The 24,920-nt window shown below is 32.7% G+C and overlaps 2 protein-coding genes across 2 annotated transcripts in view; one reads left to right on the top strand and one right to left on the bottom strand.

Annotated features, from left to right (window-relative positions):
• Positions 1-557: 557 nt before the first annotated feature.
• Positions 558-15,576, bottom strand: LOC110112631 (thioredoxin-like protein HCF164, chloroplastic). Its single transcript, XM_020844921.2, has 4 exons — positions 15,303-15,576; positions 9,162-9,371; positions 1,340-1,443; positions 558-1,027 (listed from the first exon to the last, which is right to left on the bottom strand). The coding sequence occupies exons 1-4, from the start codon at positions 15,489-15,491 to the stop codon at positions 745-747; spliced, it is 786 nt and encodes a 261-aa protein (XP_020700580.1). The 5' UTR covers positions 15,492-15,576; the 3' UTR covers positions 558-744.
• Positions 15,577-20,597: 5,021 nt separating this feature from the next.
• LOC110112620 (putative elongation factor TypA-like SVR3, chloroplastic) overlaps positions 20,598-24,920 on the top strand; it is a gene marked incomplete in the record, with an annotated part of 32,608 nt that continues 28,285 nt past the window's right edge. The window contains 5 exon segments of the mRNA XM_028694341.1: positions 20,598-20,910; positions 22,372-22,478; positions 23,325-23,528; positions 24,149-24,325; positions 24,447-24,599. Of these exon segments, the coding sequence (XP_028550174.1) occupies positions 20,676-20,910; positions 22,372-22,478; positions 23,325-23,528; positions 24,149-24,325; positions 24,447-24,599 (876 nt within the window).

Consider the following 24,920-nt stretch of genomic DNA (forward strand, 5'->3'; position numbering starts at 1 on the left):
AACAAAATCATCATGGTTGAGCCGTCTCTCGAAATCTAAGATGTCCCTACACATCAAAGTCTTAGCATTATCTCCTTAGTTCGTAGTGATGATGTAACATCTCGTCTTCCTACTCATCATGAATAATTCAATGGCAGCGCCTCTTAAGTGGAGCCCAATCAATTGCAGGCCAAGAGGTTTCTGGGGTGGGTATCTCTTCTAGGTCAGTCGAGGATTAATCATGCCGTCAAACGCTCTTTAAGGGGGTGACAGCGGATGGATACACCGTTCCCAAAATAATAATAATAATAATAATTCAATGGTACATATTTTCCTACCTCCATTGGCCCACTTCAAATTTAGATGTGTACCACATGCCATCCCTACTCGTAGACCTTAGGATGCTGTTGAAGTCATTGGATCTCACGTTGTATTTCCTCAATGTTAAGTTCTTGCATAGGGTGTTGATGACTCTTCCAACATGTATCACCAATCTTGGGTTCTAACACTAAGTTGGCAAAAGAGAGAACCAACGCACAAAACAAATATGTGATCATGAAATGCGAATTGAATAAATATGATTTTCACAAAGGAATTTCTTATCAGATTTCTGTCCAATAAAAGACGAGCGTCGGCTCTTCCAATCAATTGAGCATTTTAATTTCGCAGAAAAATATTTACAATATATGACAGAGCATTATATTTGCAAGAAGATCAGCATAAAATTTTCAACAATAACAAATAACTATAGGCCTGGAAATATACCTAACCATGGCTTCTGGGATCTGTAACCTGATACACCTTTCTCGATTCAGCACTGGAGTATTGCCCGACCATCCGGGCATGTGGAACTGATGGCTCCCCTTTTGCAAGAGCCTCAACATTCTCAAGCAAATATTTCTTTGGAAGCCTGCCTACAATGTTGCCCTCCTCGTTCCCATTTCTATCCAGGAAGGCAAAATGGGGGATTCCCTCCACACCAAATTCATCAAGCTCTTGCTCCCACTTCGTGTTGTCAACATTCAACAAAACAAAGTTGACACGGTCCCTGAGAGATTATGATAGTACTCTGTTAGCATAAAAGGAAATTATACAGGTTCTGAACAGACATGGAGACTTGGCATAGATTTATTATTCTGTGCCGAGTCCGGAGGGCGTCCGGAGACCAATAAAAATGCATCACGTCGCCCAAAAAATGTACCGCGCTCAGTACCGCTGAGCGCTTAACCGGACGGGAGAACCGTCCAGTATCCGCACTGAATAATAGCTCCTTGGCATAGAATCCTCCGATAGTATCCAGCTATTTATTGATGAAAACTTAATATAATAAACTGCATAAATAACAAGTCAAGAGAATTACTTGTACTGGTTTTCAACTTTGTAGATATCTGGTGCTAGTTCCCGGCATACTTCACACCAGTCTGCATAAAACTCAACAACAGTAGGCTTCCCATTTAAAAGAGCCTGCAAAAAAGAAGCGAAATGTGTAAGTAGCAAACCAAACCTTAAGAAGCCAATCAGACTATATTTGTACGGATACTTTAGAGGAAAAAAAAGCAAATAAAATCTCAGACAAACTAGAAAATTTAAGCATATATCTATAATGTAAGTAGCATAGGAACAAACAAAAACTATTTCCAAGGTTATTCCAATGGTTCTAACGCCAATACTAACCACATCTGCAAATCATTTACAACGTGACACCCCCATTTATCAAGAAAAAAGAGAATACGTGAATAACATTTATTGACAATTTGTTAGAATGTAAATACTTGGAAGTGGTTTGATAAAAGTTAAGTGTGTTTCATTGGAGTGTAAAATATTTTTCTTTAATTTGAATGAACTCATATCTTCATAACTGAGTTCTAAAGTTAATTTGGACTACATTAAGTTTCATCTTTAAACATCGCCTAGTTAACATTAATAGTATTAATATTATTATGAACAAAAGTAATAATCTATCCAACTTCATTTAATTTGAATATTATTATATAACTATTTTATGCAGAAAATGCAAATTAAGCTAACTTCCAAAATAAGAATTAAGCTTTATTCACTTTCTGCCAAGCAAACACTAAAATTGTGTCCAAAACTCTGTTCCAATTACTTCAAAATACTTATATTGAAATAAATTAGCCCTTATAATAGATGACGAGCATGTACAGAGAGACATGTAAAATGTATCTAACAAACAAAACAAATCATAGCTTTTCATCAATTACTAAAAAGTGATGTAGTTCTAAGAACTTTTTGCCTTGTTATCAAACTTGTCAATGGTGAATATTATATTATGGTGCAAAGAATTTCTTGGAATCATAATATGTAGAGTGGTGCGCACCATTTTTCAAATAGCACAAATCATAAGAAAACCATGAATAATTATATAATAAACGAAGTATGAAAACAATGAATGTAATATAAATATAACATAAGGATGCTTTAACATACATGAAAACTAATAAAAGACAGCTGCATTCAAATAAAATATAAGTTTTAAGAGGTTATGCAACATAAGAAATAATTTTTGTACAAATATTATATCCATCATAAATTATAATAACTATCTGAGAATAACAAAATCAACATTATCATAAACCAAAATAGTACTACCTCTTCCATAATCTCCAAAATCATAAATTTCTTCATCACCATCATCATTTTCAAATTCACCTGCAATTGTACTAACTCTAAATGAAGATTCATTTTCTTTCCTTTAGAATTGTCTCAAATATCATAGTTTCTAAGCGCCACCACTAGCTTTCATAATGATGCTTCATGTCAACTTTCCTTCACCAAACGCTAATCTATTCTCTTCATTTGACTCTTCATCCAACATACTTCTTAAACACTCACTAGCATCATTTATATCATTCAAAAACCAATCAAAAGTGTAGGTTATATGTGTATGCACTATAGCACATGATGCATGAATAGTGTGCATAGTGCAAGAGGTGGACGTCACTATGCTATGGAGTATAACAAGCTATTTTATGCTATTGACCAAAAAATGCATTTAATGATTTCTACATATTAAGGCTATGGATAATTAGTTTAGTAAAGAATGACATAATTAAAAATCATGAAAAAAAAATGCAGCCTTTAAACCCCTAATCAACCAAAACAATTATAAAAGTGAGGGGGTTGGGTTTCAACTATTGGCATATGTTCCTACATAAGATCACGTGTTTATGACCCTTATATCTCCTATGCTCCTCAATGGAAGAAGGGGAAAGAAGGGAGAGAGATTTCCTATGATAACAAAACTTGCACGTTAAAAATGAGTCATATTTTAGCTTAAACCAAACCATGTTCTTTCTTGATTAAAAGTGATAAAACATCACCAACTCCAGTACCAAATAGAATCAAATTCGGATATCAAGGATGATGTTATTTTTATATATTCATGAACTTCAGTTATATTTTCCTGCGTTTTGCTTTATTATTTTGCATGTTTCTTTGGTTTGGAAGAGAAAAGTGTACCCATGCAAGATGGCCATGCGAAGTCACTATTTATGTGCATTAAATGCTTGCCATGCGTGATTCAGCCAAGCATGGCAAAACCATCCCATACAAGCTGGGGTCAGCTATGGAAGATGTGGAATAAAGACAGAAAATTCTTAAAGATGAAGAAATCAGCTTGTGACTCTTCAAATGCGAAGGTTCATGTGCATGCAAGAATCAACTGACCATGGAATACATGCATTCAAGAAAGTACATCCACTTAGGAGTTGAATTCATGTATTTATGTATGTGCTTGGCAACCTCCATTATGTTGTAACCCTTCATATTCCACTAGGTTCATGCATTGGAATAGTTATACATAGGTATAAATTATGGGTTGTAATCATCGTATTATGGAAATACAATTGAGCGCTTTTACTTCCTTGAATTATGCTTGGTAGCAAAATTCGTCCATATCAATCAGTGACGTAAGGTTTATGCCTTTTCTTTGGTAAAAAATAGGTAGTTATCTTATTACCTGTTTTTGTGTTCTTTTTCTCTCTCTCTCCAAACCCAACTACACTACAATCCCCCCGCTTTGTCAGTTGGATCAGAGAAACCCTAGGATTAGCAAGCTTCTTCCAACAACATTTGCTTTTGGAAGGTATGCTTCATAAAATTGTGGTAACATATCTATTATCTTAATTATTATTCTCTTTAATTTCTTTCTTATTTAAGATTAGGACTTGCTTTGTATGTTATATTCAATTCACAAAAAACATTGTATGAAATCAAAGTAATGATCTCCACCTTCACAAAATCACATCCATTTTCAAAAGCTGACCATTATCTGTGTTGAGCGAGGAGAATGTTCCACCTTAAAAGTGTAATTCATTGTCAGACCTCAAGATCTAAATTGAAAGAATTACATCTTTTATCAACTAATCACAAATCAGAGCTACTAATAATCCATATAACAATAAAGTAGTGAAAATATCATTTCATTTCATATTATAAGCAAATGTATATTTATATTTCTATTCTAAAAATCATATACAATTGCCCAAAATCCTATCACATCGGTCTACACAATTTTCTGGCAACAAAAAAAAATGAACAACAAAATAAAATACCTATCACTACAACAATCCCGTAGGCCTCACTCCACTGGGTCCTTACTCTTCCCTAAAAAATATGTAAACCACATAATAAGCTAGCAGCACAGTATGTTACCTGAACCTACAATTGCAATCAATGCACGAAAGTAAAAACAATATGCATATAATCATCCATCATATCAGTATGAACATAAATAGTAATGACATGTGACAGTCAATATGAACAATATTGATTTGTATGAATAGTAGAAATTAAAGCAATCAATGTAGCTCAATAACCAATAACCAACAAACAAATAAAAAATCAGTACATTTTGTCATTTTTATGCTCATGTAAATTACAACACAGTAGGCGAAATCATGAATATACGCATGATTATATACTATAGCCTTGTTCTATCTTTATGTAATGTCATATATATCAATATGTCTATCATATAATAGCAAGTGTTCTATATATATTATATATAAATGTTGTATAATATCAATGTATGTGTATTATGTTCAAGTATGACAAATATAAATGCAACATATAGTGTACATCGTGTGTTATTGTATTGATTTTATTAATCTTATCATGTACTTGTATCAGTCACGTTTTGTATCATGTTCAAATCATATTATATCATTTATATAATTATCATGGCATGCTATATTCTATCAATTTATATGCAATTCTATCATATATGCATGTTGTATTTTAAGGCATGACATCTATCTCATGTGATATTTTTTATATATCGAATCCTGTAGATCAACCCTATATGAATCATTCTCAATCATATCAATCTTGTAAATAGGAATAAGTCATATCATTCTCAATCATAAGTCAGGCGGCTTTCATGTAAGAAGTCATTACTTCATGTCCGTCAGAGTATTGTAACAATAAATCTCCTTATGTCTCATTTTTCATATCTTTTAGGATCACGTCATAAACCTTATTTAAAGAAAAGCTCATCGTCACACCTTCCTTCATAGGATAATGTCTACAACCAACCTAAATAAGTCAACCGTTCCTAGCCAGTCTTTCATGCTTTCACACACATGACAAATCATATAAATCACATAATAACAATCATCATGTATACATCCAATACAATTATCATAACATGTAAATTCACCCAGTGTGCTTATCAAAATGTATTAGTATGCCAAAATGCATGTCAACTCAATAACAGTACCTTTATGCATGTCATGTATTTTATGCTTACTTTATGCATGTTGAATCAATAACAAGGACATATATTCTTACTAAGAATAAGATATGAGTACTTTCCTATAGAAATAGTTCAGAAGCTAATTGCTAGAAAAGGTGGATTATATGAGATTGTTAAGAAGATAAACGTTAACACATATGAACTTGATCTCCTGATGGATGGTGAACTTTTCTCAATATTTACTGTGGCAGCCTTGACGTTATACCATAAAAATATTTTCAATTTTTATTATTGATGCTTATGCTTGTAATTTGCAGTTGACATGCAGGTAGTGCCTATGGATGCATCTTCATCACAAATGTTGCTATTATTAAGTTAATGATCAAGATCTCATGTGAGATGGAGATCCCATGAGAAAATTACTTGATGTAGAGATATTAACTCTCCTAAGAACTATAAATGACTCAAAGCAGTCACAACCTTTTCTCACGTGCTCCTTGCGCACTTAAGCTAACATCGACAGTGCCTAATTCTTTGAAGCTGGGCCTTTGAGTTCTATTATATTTTGGGCCGATATGTGTTAGGTCATGTATTGTGCTATGGGTTATGTTGGGCATCTATGTTTTTTGGATTTAGTGTTAGATATGGAAATGGTGATATTTATAAAAATGATGATAGGTATGAAAATAGTGATAGATAAAAGCTAGGTGGTAGGTTTGTAGTTGGAGTTAGGTCTATATCTTTTAGTATCTCACTCGATTATTCTTAAAAATGTAGAGTCTCTCACAATGTTAAACACTTGATTATTAAATGCAAAATTATTTCGGAAGATTTCTACTCTACTATGTTCTCTTCCACCTTTGAAGACAAACTTTCAAGGAAGATCAAAAACTAAGATAAAAGACTGCTAGTGGAACTTATCTACATTATATTGATTATATTAATGTTTAGTCTAGTTTCCACTATAAGAATTCATTTTCATTATATTTTCTCTGTTTTTTCTTTTTCTTTGTAATATGATCTTGTCTCATTTGTCACTCTTGATCTTATATAAATATGTCAAAAATATAACCTGTTAAACATGAGATCTCTCGTATAATCAAACTAGGGGTGCAAACGAGTCAAGTCGAACTCGAACCAGAGGGTGTTCGAGTTGAGCTCGAGCTCGAATCGTCCCATTATAAACGAGTTTGAGCCACTCGTCAAACTCCGACACAATCCATTTCGCTTCTGGTTCACCGAGTTCGAGGCTTTGAGCCTAATGCGGCCTTTTAAAACGAGAGAGAGAGAGAGAGAGAGAGAGAGAGAGAGAGAGAGAGAGAGAGAGACGAATGAATGAATATTATGCATTTATTGTTCAGCTGTCTAAAACACTTTACAATGTACATCATCATTTCTTGGCTTTGGAGCACTCACCGACCATCGCTGTCTATCAGAGAGAGAGAGAGAGAGGGGGGGGAGGGAACTTTGAAATACGTGGGATTTGAGAAATAACAAAAAAATTGAGTTTAATGGGTTCAAATCCTGATTTACATAACATTTTGTTTTTTTTAATATTTATATTTAATAATTATTCTAGCCGGCTAGTGACCTCACGAGCCGAGCTGGCTCAAGCTCGAACTCGAGCTCGACTCGTGAGCTCGATAAGCTCGACTTGCGAGCCTATAAACGAGTCGAGCTCGAGCCAGCTCGGCTCACTTGCACCCCTAGCACCGGCGAATACGTGATTTCGATAGTTAAAAACACAAAAGAATGATAATTTTATATGAATAAAAAGTGAAAATATCATTTATTTCAAAACTCATAAAAAATCATCTCCACTTGTCCATCAAATAGAATGCATTCTTGTTTCGTAAAACTATTATTTATTTCTTGACAATGCATTTTCTTGAGATGATTTTTTTCATGAATTTAATTTTACGTTTACCAAGGACACCTACAGGTTTTGATACCATTTTTGTGGCTGCAAATTATTTTTCTAAAATGGCATATTTTTTAATCCCATAACAAAATAAATGATGCTTCTCATATTTAAAAACAATTTTAGAAAGAGAGAGTAAGACTTCATGGCTAGCCATCCAAAATAATTTCCAATAGAGATATTAGCTTTATTTCTTATTTTTAGAAAACTGTGGATGGTCATGAGAAATCAAAGCAATTTTTTTTTTTTTTTCATCTCTTGGAAATGGCTAGATTGAGGTTGTAAATAAAATATTGAGAAATCTTTTAAGATGTTCAGTAGGAAAACATTTAGACGCCTGAGACTTGAATATATCAACATCTTAATTTGCATATAATTTCAATGTCCAAAATACCAAAAAGTGTACTTTTGAAATTTTTAATTGACATGCCCTAAAAAATCGCATTTACCTTGCACAAATGTCATCTCATGTATGTTTTCGAAAGTTCATTTTTGGAAGAAAATTTTCTAGTTTTCATAAAGAAAATAGAAAACAATTTGAAGAAAGTAATGCTAAGTATACTAAAAAAGTAAATACTAAAAAATCCATAAGAAAATCTAATGAGTACGTGTATTCATACACATTCTGCATAAGATATCACTCCACTAAATTTAAAAAGCTTCATGCAAGAGCATCTGAACCTTTAAAATTTATTAGAAAATTGGACCAATTATATATTTTATGACTTAACGTATAATAATGAAGATTCATTGCCTCATAAAGGGCATTCACAAAATAGAGTTCTAGATGGAGACTAACCCTTTTTTCATTGTCAACCAAAAGCCAAGTGGATCATGTTATTTAAAATGTTTATACAGACAATAATTATCAAGACAAATTTCTTATCGGATGAAATAACTCCCACCGCAGAAATGTGGCTTACTGCTGACGAACTAATGTTTGGACTTCAACTTTTTAAAGAAGAATTCTTTGGAGGTCCAAGTGAGTTAACGTAGCACCCTTAACTCCAAGATTACATAGACCTATTACTATATCTTATAGACTAGTTTCAATTAAGAAGGCTGGCATTATTTTTATGTATTCATTAACTTTATATTTTCATGAATTTTTATTACCTTTGCATTTTTCATTGTTATTTTGCAATTTTCTTTTGTTTGGAAGATAAATGGGTAAATTCATGCAAGATTGCTATGCAAATCGACCATCTTCTTGCATTAAATGCTTGTCATGTATTGCCAGCCAAACGTAATAAAATCATCCCATGCAAGGTGGGGCTGGCCATGGAAGATGTAAAATTAAGGGGCAATATTCTTGAAGACAGGACACATGCATGAAACAACTTGTAACTCTTCAAATTAATTAGTAGAGTTAACTGCATTAACTAATGATTGTGGTAGTAAACAAGCTAGATTAATAACTCTTAAGTAATTAAAATAATGATTAAGGCAAAAATGATAATTAGTTCGACAAAATAAAGACGGAGAAGACTGCGCAATAAAAAAAATATGTAAACCAAAATGTGCAAAGTGAAAGGATGATCTAACCTCTTCGTATGGTACTGCAGCAGACGATAGATCTTTCAAAGAAATACCAAACTCAAGCCTAGATGATAAAAAGAGTCCGAATGCAGCAACCGTAGAAGTCAGAGCAATCCGTCTGTTGATGCTTTTATTTGGAAGTGCTGGAAACAATTCACTTTGGGAAATGTTGGCACCATTATCTTCGCCAAAATTGGCCACCACAACAGACTCAAGCTGGTAGAATCAATAAACCAGAAAATCATATGGACAGTGGTGCAAGCCATGAAGCTCCGATAATTTTGCACCGGCACATAAAAATAATATGGTTATCTGTTGCAGTGGAAGAATTGCAAGAATCTTTGAAGAAATTGGAGGAAAAGAGAAGAGGGAGAAAACAAGGAAGAAGCAAGCACATACCTTAAGAACATGCTAAACATTAATTTCACTCCAACAATCATAATATGACTTACAATACCTTTATTTATAACTAGTTTAATCGTACATGCACCAACTGCACACCGCAAATACATTAAAAACTAATGAGAACATGTTTAAAACACAAAACAAACTATAAAAATTCAACAAAAAAAAAAAACATAGAAGAAAAGTTCAATAACTCTCAATCTGACGTTTACAAATATTTATTTTAACCTATAATCACATTAAAATTATTTGTGTGTGTATATAGCATGTGTGTTTGTGTGTGTGAGCCCCTAAAATTTTGTGCCCCAACTATTTCACATAATTGGGAAGAGTTTAATGGATTAAGTTACGGTCAAATTTTCAGAAGGCAGATTAGGTTGGTAAAATTATTACCCAAAGATTTAACCCACATTTCGTGAGGGCTTTAAGATCTAAATTCAGGTTTCGCATAGATGCAAGCCCCTATGGTTAATTACCCATCCGATGACCGGAGAGCATTTTCAATTAAGGCTAGTTGTTAAATTGGTACTGACTACCAAGCGTATAGTAGCAACAATTTTGGTATTTAATTTAAAATTTAGCACCTTGCATTTAAAGTGAATAATGAGGAAAATGACGATGAATCTGATCGAAATCCCATGATCCATTATCTGAGTTATCAGGGGCCTTATTATACTTAGTCAGATGATGTTAACCCAACCTAACAGAAAATCTTTATTGACGGCCATATATTGCTTTATCCAAGGATACCTTATAGACTTGAGGAGAACGCTTGACTAAGAAACAAATTCAAGTCAACCTGAGTTGTTTTATGCCCTATTAAGCATACCTTATGATTCATTTCTCAAGTATGTTAACTATCAGAAAACATACGAGCTATGGATGTAACAGTAATATAATGATGCTTATCCGCATCAAAATCGTACGATCAAAAAGCCTCAATCATAACTTTTTACTTGTTGAGCTATTTTAGGCCAACACACATGTTAGAGTACACATGTCATGTCGTTATTAGCATGAGATTATTTGAGAATGAATCTTCAAATTGTAGCGAAAAGTTGATGATTTTTTTTTAATGATAAAGTTCATTTTAGGTATTTAGATTTTGATAAATATTGAATTTTAAAATTTATTGAAATTTGAATCCCGAATGATTAACTTTAAAGCTTAGGAGCATTTTTTAAAATTAAGTTATCCCCTATTATTAGGATTTCCTGTCAACACGGCCATCATCAAGGTGACGTTAAGGTTGCTTTAAATATATTTGTTTTTATCAAGATTTAGAAGTATTTAAAAAAGATAAGAGTACTCTTCAGTTAAGATTCACTTTCAACATGATCATAATCGAGGATATATTGAAGTCACTTTAAATGTATTTATCATTTATAAAAAATTGGAGACATTTAAGAAAGGTAAAGTCCCCTTCTGTTGATATACAGTTCAACACAATCATCATCAGGGATGCAAATAATTTTATTCTATTATTTGAAACATATCAATTTTGTATCCCCGCTAATAGAGGATTGGATTCAATATTAGCATTGTAAATTATTATATGAAGTTGAATTCGAGAGTTTATATTTTTTAAAGAATTTTTCTTGAAGAGAGCTTTGAAGGCTTAATGTGAACTTAAAATCAAATATATCGATAGTTTTTATGATCGTATATTCACCCATTAATTTTTAAGTCTTATTAACTTTAGTTCTTTTAAAGAGGATGATTGGACTTTGAAATCTACATTTATATTTAACCCGCGTAACATTCTAGGATCTTAGATTTAGAAATTTGATGTAATAGTCGAAGCTCGTGTCGATGATTAATTTTAGAAAAAAAGAATTTTAATTTAACTTGCTTTTAACCCCACACAACATTCTTAAAACTTATTTTGTTTGTGTTTAGCGTGTTTGTCAAAACACATGTGGAGAATTAGAAATATTTTTTTAAATGACATGCACATCTTTTGATGCATTTGTACAGTGAGCTTGCACACTTTTTTGTGAACTTGCAAAGTGCATACGCATACATTCAATGCATTGGCATGCTTTTCGGTGCATTTAGACAACACATTTGTTGCATGCATTTCAGTACATCTGCATAACATGTTCGCACACGTTTAATTTATTTTTGCACTTTTTGGTACACTCAAAAGATGCATTTGCAAGAATTTCAAAACATTTATATATCATGTTTACACTCTTTTCAATATACATTAAGGCTTAGATTGGGACAGCTTTCTAAAACAACTTTCTACTTTAAGAAATTTTTGTACTAAAACATTGTTTTAGAAAGCAGCAACAAAGTTGTCCCAAATGAAGCCTAAATCTCTCTTTTGCTTAAAGAGAGAGTGGGGGTGGTGTTTGAGGTAGTGGTTGGGTTGAATAAGTTGCTGAGAAGATTAGTGTAAGAGGAGAGGAGATGACTGGGGTCAATTTGCAAGTGGCTAGGAGTAGGCTTGGGTTTAGGAGGGAGATGGGGTCATCTATTGGGTGCAAATAGGGAGCTTGAGTGAGAGGGAGCAGCTATAAGTCACACCAACAAGGAGAATTGGAGAAGGGTTTGCGACTTGGGTGAGTGAAAGCGGAGGCAGAGTTGCGGACATGGACAATGGGCTTGGAGTGTGTGAGCAGATAGGAGGCTAGGCAACGGGGAGATTAACTGCAATGAGTGTAAGGACTGGTTGTTAGCCTGCAACATGTGGTTGTAGCTCGGAGACTCAGCAACGAATAGTGATTGGGAGAGGAGGTGCAGGCTGTGTGAGGAGCAGCCAAGCTGAGTCGGGCCTATGAGGTGCAAAACAAAAACAAAGAGGGAACTAGCAACAAGACTACGGCTATGCATGTGTAAGAGGAGAAAGTTAAAAGTGTGAGAGGGAGTTTTTAGATTAGGTTATATTATTTATTTATTTATTTATTTATTTATTTATTAATATATTTTTTATATCACTATTGTTGATTGATTTAAGGGACATGAGGACAACAAGATAAGCTAGACAGAGATATAAATAGGATTATATATGTATATATGTGTGTGTGCACGCACTTATACATATTTATCAATTTATTTAATATTATTATCATTAATTAAATTAATATTTCATCTTTTTTCCCGCACGATAACTCATACAATATGGGTGCTCTTTATAGGTAATTTCAACATTTCAAAAGCAACGACACGGTCTGTTTCACTAAATTACCTCATTTGGACAATTTCACGTAGCATCATGTATATAGTTTGTCATTTCGACAGTCTCACTTGAATTAATCGAGAGAGATCCCTCGTGCGTAATTTTGATATTTTGGATGCAATGAATTAGTTGGTTTCGCGTTCTAATGACATTAAACGATTTGTGCATAGTGTCCTGTATGTATATTGTCATGTTTGTTGTTCAATCAAGTTACACACGAGCAATTCTTCTTTAATAAATTTGATGTTCTAAATGCGTCAGCGCAATTTGTTCTGCAAATAGATATCGTTTGAGCTATTTTGACCATGATTGAGGTGTTTTAAACTCGTCACATGAGACATCATATCCATAAATTGTCTAGTTGCACTCACCCAAATTCAATTTTGGAGCATATATGGAGGTCAACAAATGTCCCTCCATATTTACGATACACACTTAGGGCGATTCATTTTTGTTGCAACTAGTTGATCCTGCGGATCTCCAAATATCGGTTTGGATGTCACGCTGAAGGTTTCACCTTGAGGATTTTCAAGAGTTTGCTTAGATGTCATACTGACTATTTTTTTCTTGCATCCTCCAGAAGTATACATGGACGTTTATGAGATAAGCCAATTGAGTTTTGGCTTAATATTAAAGTTTACTAAACTTTGGTGATTCCCTTTGAATAGGCGTGAGTCTAACTCCAAAGGTCAGGTGTTTAATTTGAATCTATTTGCCTTGACTGTGGTAGCTTGTAGAGATTGCCATCATTCGACGTTTTGTGCAAAAATGAAAATATCTTCGAAATGTAGGAATAAGGTTGCATACATGAGACCCTCAATTATGTAGAGCACTAGAGCTACACGTAGCAAAGAGAGGAGAGAGAAACTAGAGATAATTAGTAAAGAGATAAAAAGGATAGAGGATAGGAGAGAAAGCTATGCCATCATGTTCAACCATCACATTTTTTTCTTCATGCATTTGAGAATGTGTGAATCATTGTTGGTAAAACACTGATACATTTTTTTAAACTATATATTATTCACTTTCCATCTTGTTTTGTTCTATCCAGTTGTATGGGCTTATTAGGACAAGATGTAAATGTATTGTGAATTTATGTCAAATATTGTAAAATTTTATCATTTGGGAGCAAATTTGTTGAGGACGATTTCTTTTTGATAGATTTGAAATATGGGGATACCTTATGTTCTAGTTTTGCGCTTTAACTGACCTGATGAAGTAGCTTACCTAAATTGTTTTATTTGACTTATCAAAATTTGAATATACATTTTGCCCTTTTTTACATTAACATGCTTGACAAAATAATTTATCTGAATTGTCTTCTTCGAGCTGTCAGGAATAGAGCATATCTTCTGCCCTATGTTTTATGCTTTGACGGGCTTGGTGAAGGACGTGCCAATGACCTAGTCTTTGACGTCTGTGTTAGGTCAATGGCAGATAACTATCAGTCAAGAGATTTTTGCATAACAAATTTAGCGATGATAAAATTATTTGGGTTTAGCTTCGGGCTTATATAAAATCAGGGATGATTGATTATGTACATTATTTTGTGTTTTTAGGACTTATTAAAAAAAGACTCCAATGTATGTTTTATGTTCAATAAAATCGCTGATTGAAACTGTGATTCTGATTTGATAGAGATACCAAATATAGCTTGTTGCCTTTTTGAGCATCGGACCATCCTTTTAGCAGTCCCTATGACCAAGTGAGAATAACTTTTTGATTTCTCGATTCTCTAACACAAATTGCTCTAAAAAGCCGAGATGATGAGTTACAAACTATACCTATGGAGTATGATTAGTAAATTTCAAGGAGTATGATTAGTTAAGGTCCATGCGGCAAGAAGTCACAACCCTAAGGGGCTATTTGGTAGCAGGATTTAGGCCAGATTTGAGGCGGATTTGAGCGAAATACAGCCAAACAACCTAAAATGCAAAACCAACTCTCACAGAAAATGAAAGCCGCCGTAGACGAAAAATTCCGCCCTTTCGTGCTAAATCCTAGATTTTATAAATCATACTTTTTGCCGAATTTATGAAATTCGTTGGCTGGAGAGGAAGAGTCATCTCATTAAATATGTTCTATAGCCATACAGTCACACGGAATTTAATAGGGTTTATCATGAATGTTACCAAATAGTTTTCAGGATTTAGGCCCCTTAGGATTTCCAAAATCTGGATTTAGCAGATTTACGAAATCCTACTTAAATAAAATCCTGGGTGCTACCAAACAGCCCCTAAATATTCAGGAACCACTAATAGTATCAATCAATATACCTCAAAAAGTTATTAAAAATTTAATTTTTCACATTTTCCATAAGCTCCCAGATGAGGATTTGGTTCAAATGTTCAATCCGCTAGAGAGCACATATTAGTAAATGAATCTAAACTATTTATTTCGTCATTAATATTTTGAAATAGGATATTTCAAAACAATAAGATTTATTAAAGTTTTCAAATTCAGTTGGGTACTACTTAAGCTAAACCCGACCTAAATCCCGCCTAAATAGGATACCAACAGTCCCAAAGAGTAAAAGAGACAAGAAGGATAGAACTGACCTCCGAAGCAGTATCGGCCACGGGTGGATCCGCGGGTTCTGAGTTGGCCTCGTAACGCGGCGGTAGGGACCTGCGAGATTTCTCCACTAGGCGGAAACGAGCAGCAGACCGCCGGAGATGCGTCGTGGGACGGAGAGGAGAGACGCGCTCATGGAAGAGGCTAAAGGAGCCGCAAGCCATAGAAGCCATGGACGTTACAACACGACTAGATGTTTCAAGCTTGGGCGAAAGAACTAAGAAGTGAGAAAGCAGAATGACAGTGGACAACTTCGACGGAAGAAAGTGAAATTTTACTTTGCGCTTGGTTTGTGAAAAAAATGAATGGCTGTCAAAATGAAATAAATGCTAAAAAGAATATAACGTATTTAAAATATTGTGAATTATTTGAATGAGTATAATATATATAATTTGAATTCAAATATATATAATGTAAAGAATAATGATATTTTTTATTGGTGGTAGTGATGATGGTGATGATGATAGTAATGATAAATGATGGCGAGCGATGGTGGTGATGATGATAACAATGATAAATGGTGGCGAGCGATGGTGGTGATGGCCGACGACCGACGCCCATTAAGAGCGACAACAATCAGTATATAGCGATTACAAAGTCATCTTGTAATGTATTTTAAAATTTGGTCTAAAATGATGGAGTTTTGAATACATCAAAAAATAAATTGCTAATTGAAAAATAAATTTATCAAACATTTACTATACACTCTCTTCATCAAAATAAACACTAATACTTTTTAATCTTTTGCATTTGGAATATTTTAAATTACTTTTTTCATGAAATCAAATAGCCCATTTATATGCAAGAAATAAGTTGTTTTTTTCTTTAACATTATTGCGTCCTAAAAAATTCATAGTGGTAGAGAGATAAAATTTAGCGTCATAATTTTTTACAAAGATCCAACACACAAACAGATAACAAATATGGGTGCAACGTTCATAAAAGTTACCAAGTTTTTTATGTGGAAGCCCCTGAAAAATGGGGAAAGCCCATCAGGTCTTACCTAGTAAAAAATGAATACATTAGTGTTTGTGGTTGTTTATGAATAATGTCTCTCCTCAGAGAAGGGTGTAGGATCAAATAAATAAATATTATATATATCACATTATATAGTGAGATAATGGCATGATAGTTATTCTCAATAGAATGTTGTTATGCTCATTTGGTTGGTAAGATCGTAGTCAGATAATGATAGCTAGAATTGAACGTAGACGGACGATGGTTGGAAGGACTGTAATTAGGAGAAGGTGGTCCAACAAATCTCATTATTATAATAATCATGATAAAGATACAAGATTTTGCACGAGAATTCACTGGGGGCTCACAAATGGGACAACCAAAATCGAGCTTGTAGACAAAAATATTTTCATGATGGGAGGGCTCAACAACAGGATTGACAGTGTGCGAGGGAAATATATTTCATGATAGGAGCTCACTAAAGAAAGCAATGATAGGACTGGTGACATGTAAGTAGAAGATACTCGGTGTGGACAGTATCTCAAGAGTCAATGGCATGAAATGGGCTTACTATAAAGGAACCCTTGGACACTACGGTGAAGGGAAGTTTGAATCAGATTTGTATCTTATTCAAATCTTATTTGAATGCAGTCTAATAAGATGTTTATAAAATTAAAACAAGCTTTGATTCCACCCAAATCAAACTTTGTTCAAATCTAATCAAAACAAAGTTTAAATTCAAATTAGTTCAGACCATATTTGCATTCATCATACTTCAATAAACATTCTATACATACAAAAAGTGATATATTAGTCATAAACAAATTTTATGGCATATTTCTCAAAGAAATAAATTATCAGGCATAATTCTTCAATTTTGGGCATCATGGCATATTAAGTCAAATTTGTAATTTATGGATTTTTTTTTACATACTTTGAATTTCAAATTCATCTATGAATTGCATTACATTTGAAATGTAACCTACCAAAGATCGGAATTTCTAAAATACATGCATTTGGTTTAATTTATACCGATGATGCAATAAATCAAATAGTTATTTAGTATACAAATTGTTTATGTAACTATCTTTTACATTTTAATAAAATATTTAATATTTATATGTTCATAAACATAGGTGGATCAATTCAAACCGCATCAATTTGCCTATTGTGCATTATCTCATCATTATTTGATTTTTATGTGAATTTGTATTATTATCTTAACAACTAACATCATAGCTTTAATTTGGAACTCTCTAAGTGTGATGATGAAAATATCAAAATCATCATGTTTGATGGTCCAAATTAGGACATGGAAGATGTAAATAGAATACAAATTAATCTTAGAAAGATCCATCAACTATTAAAGGGAGTAAATATACAACCAGTCAATCAAGAAGAGTATGAGTTGACAAACAAATGAGCTCTATGAAGCATTCATCTATGTCCTAATATGAACATTATTTTGAAGATCCTCAATGAGACCACTACAATAAACATCATGAAGGGGTTTTTGAAAAGTATGTAAAGACCTTTGCAATAAATAAGTTACACATAATGCACAATTTTTTATTTCAATTTGATTATGTTAAAAGGAGCTTCATCCACTCAATTTTAACAAAATAATGAGATGATGAAACTCAATGTGTAATAGCTAGCTCATAGTTTAACCCTGTCAAATACTTTTTTTTTTCAAAAGTCATTATAAGTTCAAATCACAAACCGTCTTCGTCATAACACAAATATTGTAGCTTTTTTATTACACTTATTTTTTTCATAGTTTTTTGGCATCGGTGTAAATCCTTAAGAAATTGACATATATCGATACAAGTGGGGGCTTTGGGATCGTCAAGTGTCCGTTTGCAAACCGATCTCACCAACATTTTTTAAATAAATTGGGCTATTTAATATATTTTTTATTATTTTGAAAAGCTATAATTTTTATCAATTCTTAAATTCATCTTGACATAAAAAATAGTGACATAGTTCAATTAAAGCTTCCGAAGTTTGTTATATATATGATCTCTGGTAATTTGTTTAATTACTAAAAATATGAAATTCTGCTCAGTAGAGTTTTCTCTTGCATCATATTATGATTTTTTGACACTTAATTATGAGTTAAACTCAATTATATTTTATTTGTTGCAATGCATTTTAAATGAATATGTATATGTAATTGAGTAATAGTTGCTCGCTATTGATGTTATAATATTATGATAATGATATGTGTGCATGGGAAATACAAATAAAGACTGGTTGACCCATTGGTTAAAGAATGATTGAAATGTACATTCTAATAGATTTATGAGATACTATGGTTATGCACTATTTTCTACTAATACAATAATGGAGAGTTATAAAAAGGTATTACTGTACCGACATACAAAAATTGATGGCTCTGTTTACTGAGTCATGGTTTAATGATACTGATACGATATTAAAAGAAATATTTATTAAACTAGGACTTCTTATATGTTTAGTTTGATTACTAAAATGCATATTATTGATTCATTGTTACTGACTTATTACTAATATGATTATTGATGTTACTGCATGTATATTGTTACTACATCACCATTGTTATTGATTCACTACATTGTTTACTAATTGACTCATACATAACTTATGATTATGATACTACATTGATATGATCTATAAAGATATATAAAAATTTGAGTTGAGAGCCATTCTGATAAAATGAATATCTACTTGTAATTCATTTTATTTTAGTTTCATATTCTACTTTAATTTCAATCTCAAAAATTCGTACAATATTTTTACAACACAGTTTTTTTAGTTATTTTTTTGCTTTAATTATTGATTTTTGTTTTAGTCTGTGATAGCCTATTGAGCCATGTTAGCTCATTCATACTTTTATTTATGTTTTCAGGCCAATGGAAGGGTACGGAGCGAGCTGAATAGTTTTGGATAGCATACTCTGATATGTGTTGTAGGTATGTTTTTGTTAATTTTGTTTTTTTCAGTCTTAATTTTATTTTATTATTCTCTCTGTTGTCAAGTACTGTTGTAAATATATTTCAGATTGTATATAATTTCAATGATGTATAGAAAAATATTTTGAGAATAAATCAAAATTAAATATATAATAGCTAGAAGTTAAATCTATAACATCCATTTATTATAACCCTTTTGGTTACAAAAGAATTAAACATAATTCAAAAATAATAAACTAAGCCAGCAAGTCTGACTCTAATCAATCTCACTCTACTGACCACTTCCCGAACCTACAAATAAATCAAATCATAATAATGAGATCACAAAACTTAATAGGCTACTATAACCTACCAACACTTCAATGTAATGCAAATAAATCAATATCCATGCTCAACTCAATTATTATAAAAATCAATAATCATTAGTATAGATATTAAACAATATATATAATCAATATAAGGATTAATATGATCAGTAGATCAAAAGCATCTCACTATGCATATGAATATGTTGACCTATAAAAAAATTGATATAGGTTTTTAAATGAAGATAAGGTGTTGTACAATAAAATAATCATAACAAATATATCAGTTAAATTTATGCTAATAATTCTAACATATATTTCCATCACATTGTATGCCATGTGTATTTGTCTATCAATATGCTACATCAAAATATCTATTAATGTTTATAAGTATAATTGTTAAAATGTCATAAGCTATGTCATTCTGTATCAGACTCAATGATAATTCTACTATTTCTATATCAATTATATCTATTAATCAATTTATATGCAATCATGAATGTGATTATGAATAGCAATGCATGACATACAACTTTAATGTAGTGTTTTCATACTTCAATCTATCATTACAATCAATAAATTAATAAAGAGTCGTTACTGTTTACCTATTGACGTAATCAATCAATCAATTACAATCTAATATTCGTCGGCCTATCCTGCTGGACAAGGTATTATTGTTTTATAATGTTAACAACCAACATTCCTTACTTTTATGTAAATGCCATATTTATCTTGTATCAATCACATTATGTTCTCTCTACAATTCAAATCATGTATGAAATACAATAAATAATATTATAATAAAATTTAAATTTATTAATTTATTTTAATATTAACATAATATAATTTTTTATCTGTAATATTAAGCTTAAAATAAATTCAATAATTTTTAAATTTATTATATTTAATTTATGTTAATACTTAATATAATCTAACATTTTTTTTTCACTTCGAAAAAGCTGCATTTTAATTAATTAATTAATATTAATTGTTATGGCCCTTATGGGTGGCTGCGACCAGAGCGGCTTCTCCTGCAGGAAATCCATCCTATAAATACCTACAACACTATCCTCGCCGGTGATACCCTTCAAACCCATTCGCTCTCCGCCTTACAGTTCTACATCTTCTAATTGTGAGAGCAATGGATATGGCTACTGGCCTCCATAGGTTCAACATGGCTTTGGCGCCGCTTCGCACCAACCAAAGAGGATCATCATCATCATCATCATCTCTGTTTCCCTCTAAAGATATATTCGGTAGTGGCTTTCGTCCATCTCGAGCTTTGAAAGCCCGCCGGAGCTTGAGATTTGACGCGGGGTCTGTGAGTCGAATAGCTGTTAGTTGCTCTACCTCTCCCACTACAGAACCTGTTACTGGTGATTTTCTTCTGAGTTTCCTTTTAGCTTTTCCGAGATTTACGAGTACTGTTGTTGATTTCTTCTGTTTCATGTTTTAAATGAAATAAAAGCGTTGTAGCAGATGTAAGTTCTTTTATGAGGTCCAATGATTTTTTTTCTTTAGCCATGCCTTGAAAAGTTGCCTTGGGGCTGGAGTTCGTTGAATAAGTTGCATAGAATAGAATGATGGTGGGCCAAAAAAAGATTTTGTTATGAAGGCTAATATTTGTTAAATTCAAGATAGGAATATTTGAAATTCAGACTTCTTGTTCAGCTTGTTGTATGGCTTTTTAGGAAAGTTTCACCTTGGTGATTGTTGTAACAAGGCCTGAAAGACACAATATGGAAGCGTCTCCAAGATTGATAATGATAAATCACAAATCATCACAAAGGAGAGAGGAAACAACTACAAAGAGGACATGAAAATCTATACTGTTCAATTTCAATCAAGCTTATGTTCACGGGAGAGAGGAGAGATGATCTAATTCACTACGAACAAATAAAAGCTATAATTGTCAACCTTCCCAAAATAGAAGCACGTCCACATGATAGATAAAAATAACTACGAAATTAATCTCATGCGCGAGACTATGTCACATAAAATCTTTTTCCTAGCATATAGCAGTAAGGACAATGAAACTCTAGCCGTCGAGAGGGTATGTGCATGCCTTTAGGAATGAGGTAGATCTCCAAATTCACATGAGTAACTAAGTCGAAATGGTATGGAGTAAGCCTCTAAACCATGACTTGAGAAATCCTAGAGGAATTTTCTCCATACATAGCCTCCAAACATCCCCAACTATGTAAGAATCAAGGCCTGTACTATAACCTGCAATATTTCATATTTTTGAGCCTATACATAGACAAGAGAAGATAAAATAAAGAAAACATAATAAAGGAAAATGTCCTTCATGATAAAGAAATATTACAATAATAAATATTGTAGATTCTTATTATAAATAATTAGCACATATGATAATTTATATATTATAATAATATAATAAACAATATCAACAAGCAATGAAGAAATGGAGAGGTCTGAAGTTTCTTATTAATTTATAGTCTAAATTGAAAGTGTTGTGTATTATTTGGGTTGGTTGTTAAATGTTTCAGTTATCCATTTTCAGTTGCAAAATACAGAATTGAGTTACATAATATGTATGCGTCGGTTACCATTTTAGGTAATAGTTTGAGTTAGAATTGTTTGCTGGTTTTCGCAATGCATGAAATTTCCTTTATAAGTAATAGCATGAGTTGAGTTGTTTACTGGTTTTCTTAATACATGAAATTGCTTTTCTACATTTGTGAACCAACATAAACGCAGAAAGTTGTAGCACAAAACTGGATCTTCTACCAAAGAAACCATTAACTAAAAAAAAAAAAACTAGAAATGAACAATCTTCTCGTTTTCTTTATGATAACTTTAATCTATTAGTGCAGTAGGAAAGAAGTTAACAACGCGAAGGGATGTGAGGAATATAGCTATTGTTGCTCATGTAGATCATGGAAAGACAACTTTAGTTGATGCAATGCTGAAGCAAGCGAAGGTACGCTAAAAATCTGTTGAGTAGTTATATAGTGTTGAATCATGAAGCTTTCAAGAACTTAAACCCTAGTGTCACAGAATCTTATGCAATACAAGTCAATTTGCATGCTCATGTCTCTTTCTGTTGACCTAGGGTTTGATCAACATGACTGGGTCAGCACAAACATCATGTATGAACAAACAAACTTTTAATTACCTTATATTGGCATATTTACATATGCAATAATTACAAATTTTATTTGTATTACGATAATACTTTATTGTAAATATTATTACTCAGATTTTTTTGACATTTAGTAGTGGCTGAAAACGAAGGAGTGGCTTATACATTTATGGTTTCCAAACTGAAGTTATTTTGCGAATATTCCGAATTTGCTTTTCTTTCATGCCATAAGGATGATGCAGACAGAAAATTTATGCTGTGATGCCTCCAGTTAGGTTATGCTGCTCTATTTCTGTGCTACAGCATATTACTTCTTTTAATGTCGATGAAGACTTTTTTGGTGGATTTTTGCTTTTGCTACTTGAGATTATTCTCTAGGTTCTTTGTTTTGGTCTTTTATCTTTTGCTTGTTCTGGTGCTTGTGAGCTTTTGTAATTTTGTTAGACTTTAACTAGTTTTTGGTGTTTAATTTAACTTGATTTTATGCATGGAAAAAGTATTGTCCTTGATCCCGATGATCATTCAATTGGTAGCATCTTTTCATTCTTAGAAACTTGACTAATATTGTATCTATTTGTCATTTTCATTGCATAAGATACAAAGAGGATTTATCTAGTAGCAATTTCCAATACCCACCTCAACCGTCAAGTAATCACAATATATCTCAATTAATGTTTTTCTCAGGTCTTCCGTGACAACCAGTTTGTGCAGGAGAGAATAATGGATTCGAATGATCTTGAGAGGGAAAGAGGAATCACAATTCTCAGCAAAAACACCTCAATAACTTACAAGGGCACTAAGATAAATATCATCGATACTCCAGGCCATTCTGATTTTGGTGGAGAAGTTGAGCGTGTTCTCAATATGGTTGAAGGAGTTCTTCTTGTGGTACTGACTAAATGAAAATTCTTACTTATGTAAAACGAATGGCCCTTTATGCTTGCTGAAGTTGGTTTCTTGATATAATCCGCTTTATTGAATTTTTCTGTACAACTATGTTATTTTTACTTGCTCCTTGATTTTTCCTGTCATTGTCTAGTTAAAACACCTGCTACATGAGTTGGGGTTTGTTTTCTTTTTATTTTATCCGATAACAGGAATGAATATGAAAGATTCACGAAACCACCCCAAAATAGTTTTGATAAGGCTGATAATGGTGTTGATGATTATTTAGTGCAGATTGAATGGTTGGATTATGGCATAGTGGTGTTCGAAGTGATTCTTGGGCTGTAACTTGTTTTTTCTAACAATTGAATCAGCAGAGCTTGTTTGTTTGCTGATCTTTATTGCAAAATATTAGCTACTGGAAGTTGCAATACCTATATATATATATAGCAGCTATGTTATTTTCTGTCCGTATGGATAGTTAAAATGATCTCTTGTGATTTAATGCCAGTGCTCTTTGGTTAGTTGAAGTTCTTTTGGTGCTCTATTCCAATTAATTCTCTTCAACTGATTTTTTGAACTAATGTTCTTGTAAGCTAATTTATGAAATGTATACTGTATAGGTAGACTCTGTAGAGGGGCCAATGCCGCAAACACGGTTTGTTTTGAAGAAAGCTTTGGAATATGGACATTCAGTTGTGGTTGTGGTAAATAAAATTGATAGGCCTTCAGCACGTCCGGACTTTGTTATCAACTCAACATTTGAGCTCTTTATTGAATTAAATGCAACGGATGAACAGGTCATCTTGTGAATGATTTTATTACCTCTCCATTCATATTTTCTTGCCTGAAAATGATATCAACAAACGTAATTTGACCTTTTATTGTCTGAATTCTAAAAGTATACAATGATTTATACAGTGTGACTTTCAAGTGATTTATGCAAGTGGCATAAAAGGTAAGGCTGGACTCTCTCCGGACAATTTAGCAGATGATCTTGGGCCACTTTTTGAGGCTATTCTTAGATGCATACCAGAGCCTACCATTAATAAGGATGGAGCACTTCAGATGCTTGTTAGTAATGATTTTTTGTTTCCCTTCCATGTATTTACTATCTATAAATTTCACACTCTTTTAAACTATTATGGTATAGCCAGGGCAACTATTTATTTTATTTTTTGGTAAGTCACATTGTAAAAAGCCTCTAAACTTTCTATTTGTACTTTTCCATTATGATTAGGAACATTGCGAGGAAGAGATCATCTGTTTATTTGGTGTTTACCAAAAAACTGATTCAGCTGTTAGGCGTTTGACTTTTTGGGGAGGAGGGCTTTAGATTTGAAACTTTTTGATTCAATCTTCTTTTAAACTATGCCCGCTTATATATATATATAT

Source organism: Dendrobium catenatum, unplaced genomic scaffold, assembly GCF_001605985.2.
Source record: "Dendrobium catenatum unplaced genomic scaffold, ASM160598v2 fragScaff_scaffold_459, whole genome shotgun sequence".
In the NCBI taxonomy this organism is placed as follows: Eukaryota; Viridiplantae; Streptophyta; class Magnoliopsida; order Asparagales; family Orchidaceae; genus Dendrobium; species Dendrobium catenatum.

Excerpts from the sequence above, each read along its gene's own strand:
- LOC110112631 (XM_020844921.2), bottom strand. The coding sequence starts at position 15,491 with ATGGCTTCTATGGCTTGCGGCTCCTTTAGCCTCTTCCATGAGCGCGTC. Across the intron at positions 1,444-9,161 it reads CTGCAGTACCATACGAAGAG|GCTCTTTTAAATGGGAAGCC; the intron begins GTTAGATCATCC and ends TCTTTTTTGCAG. Across the intron at positions 1,028-1,339 it reads AAAGTTGAAAACCAGTACAA|GGACCGTGTCAACTTTGTTT; the intron begins GTAATTCTCTTG and ends ATAATCTCTCAG.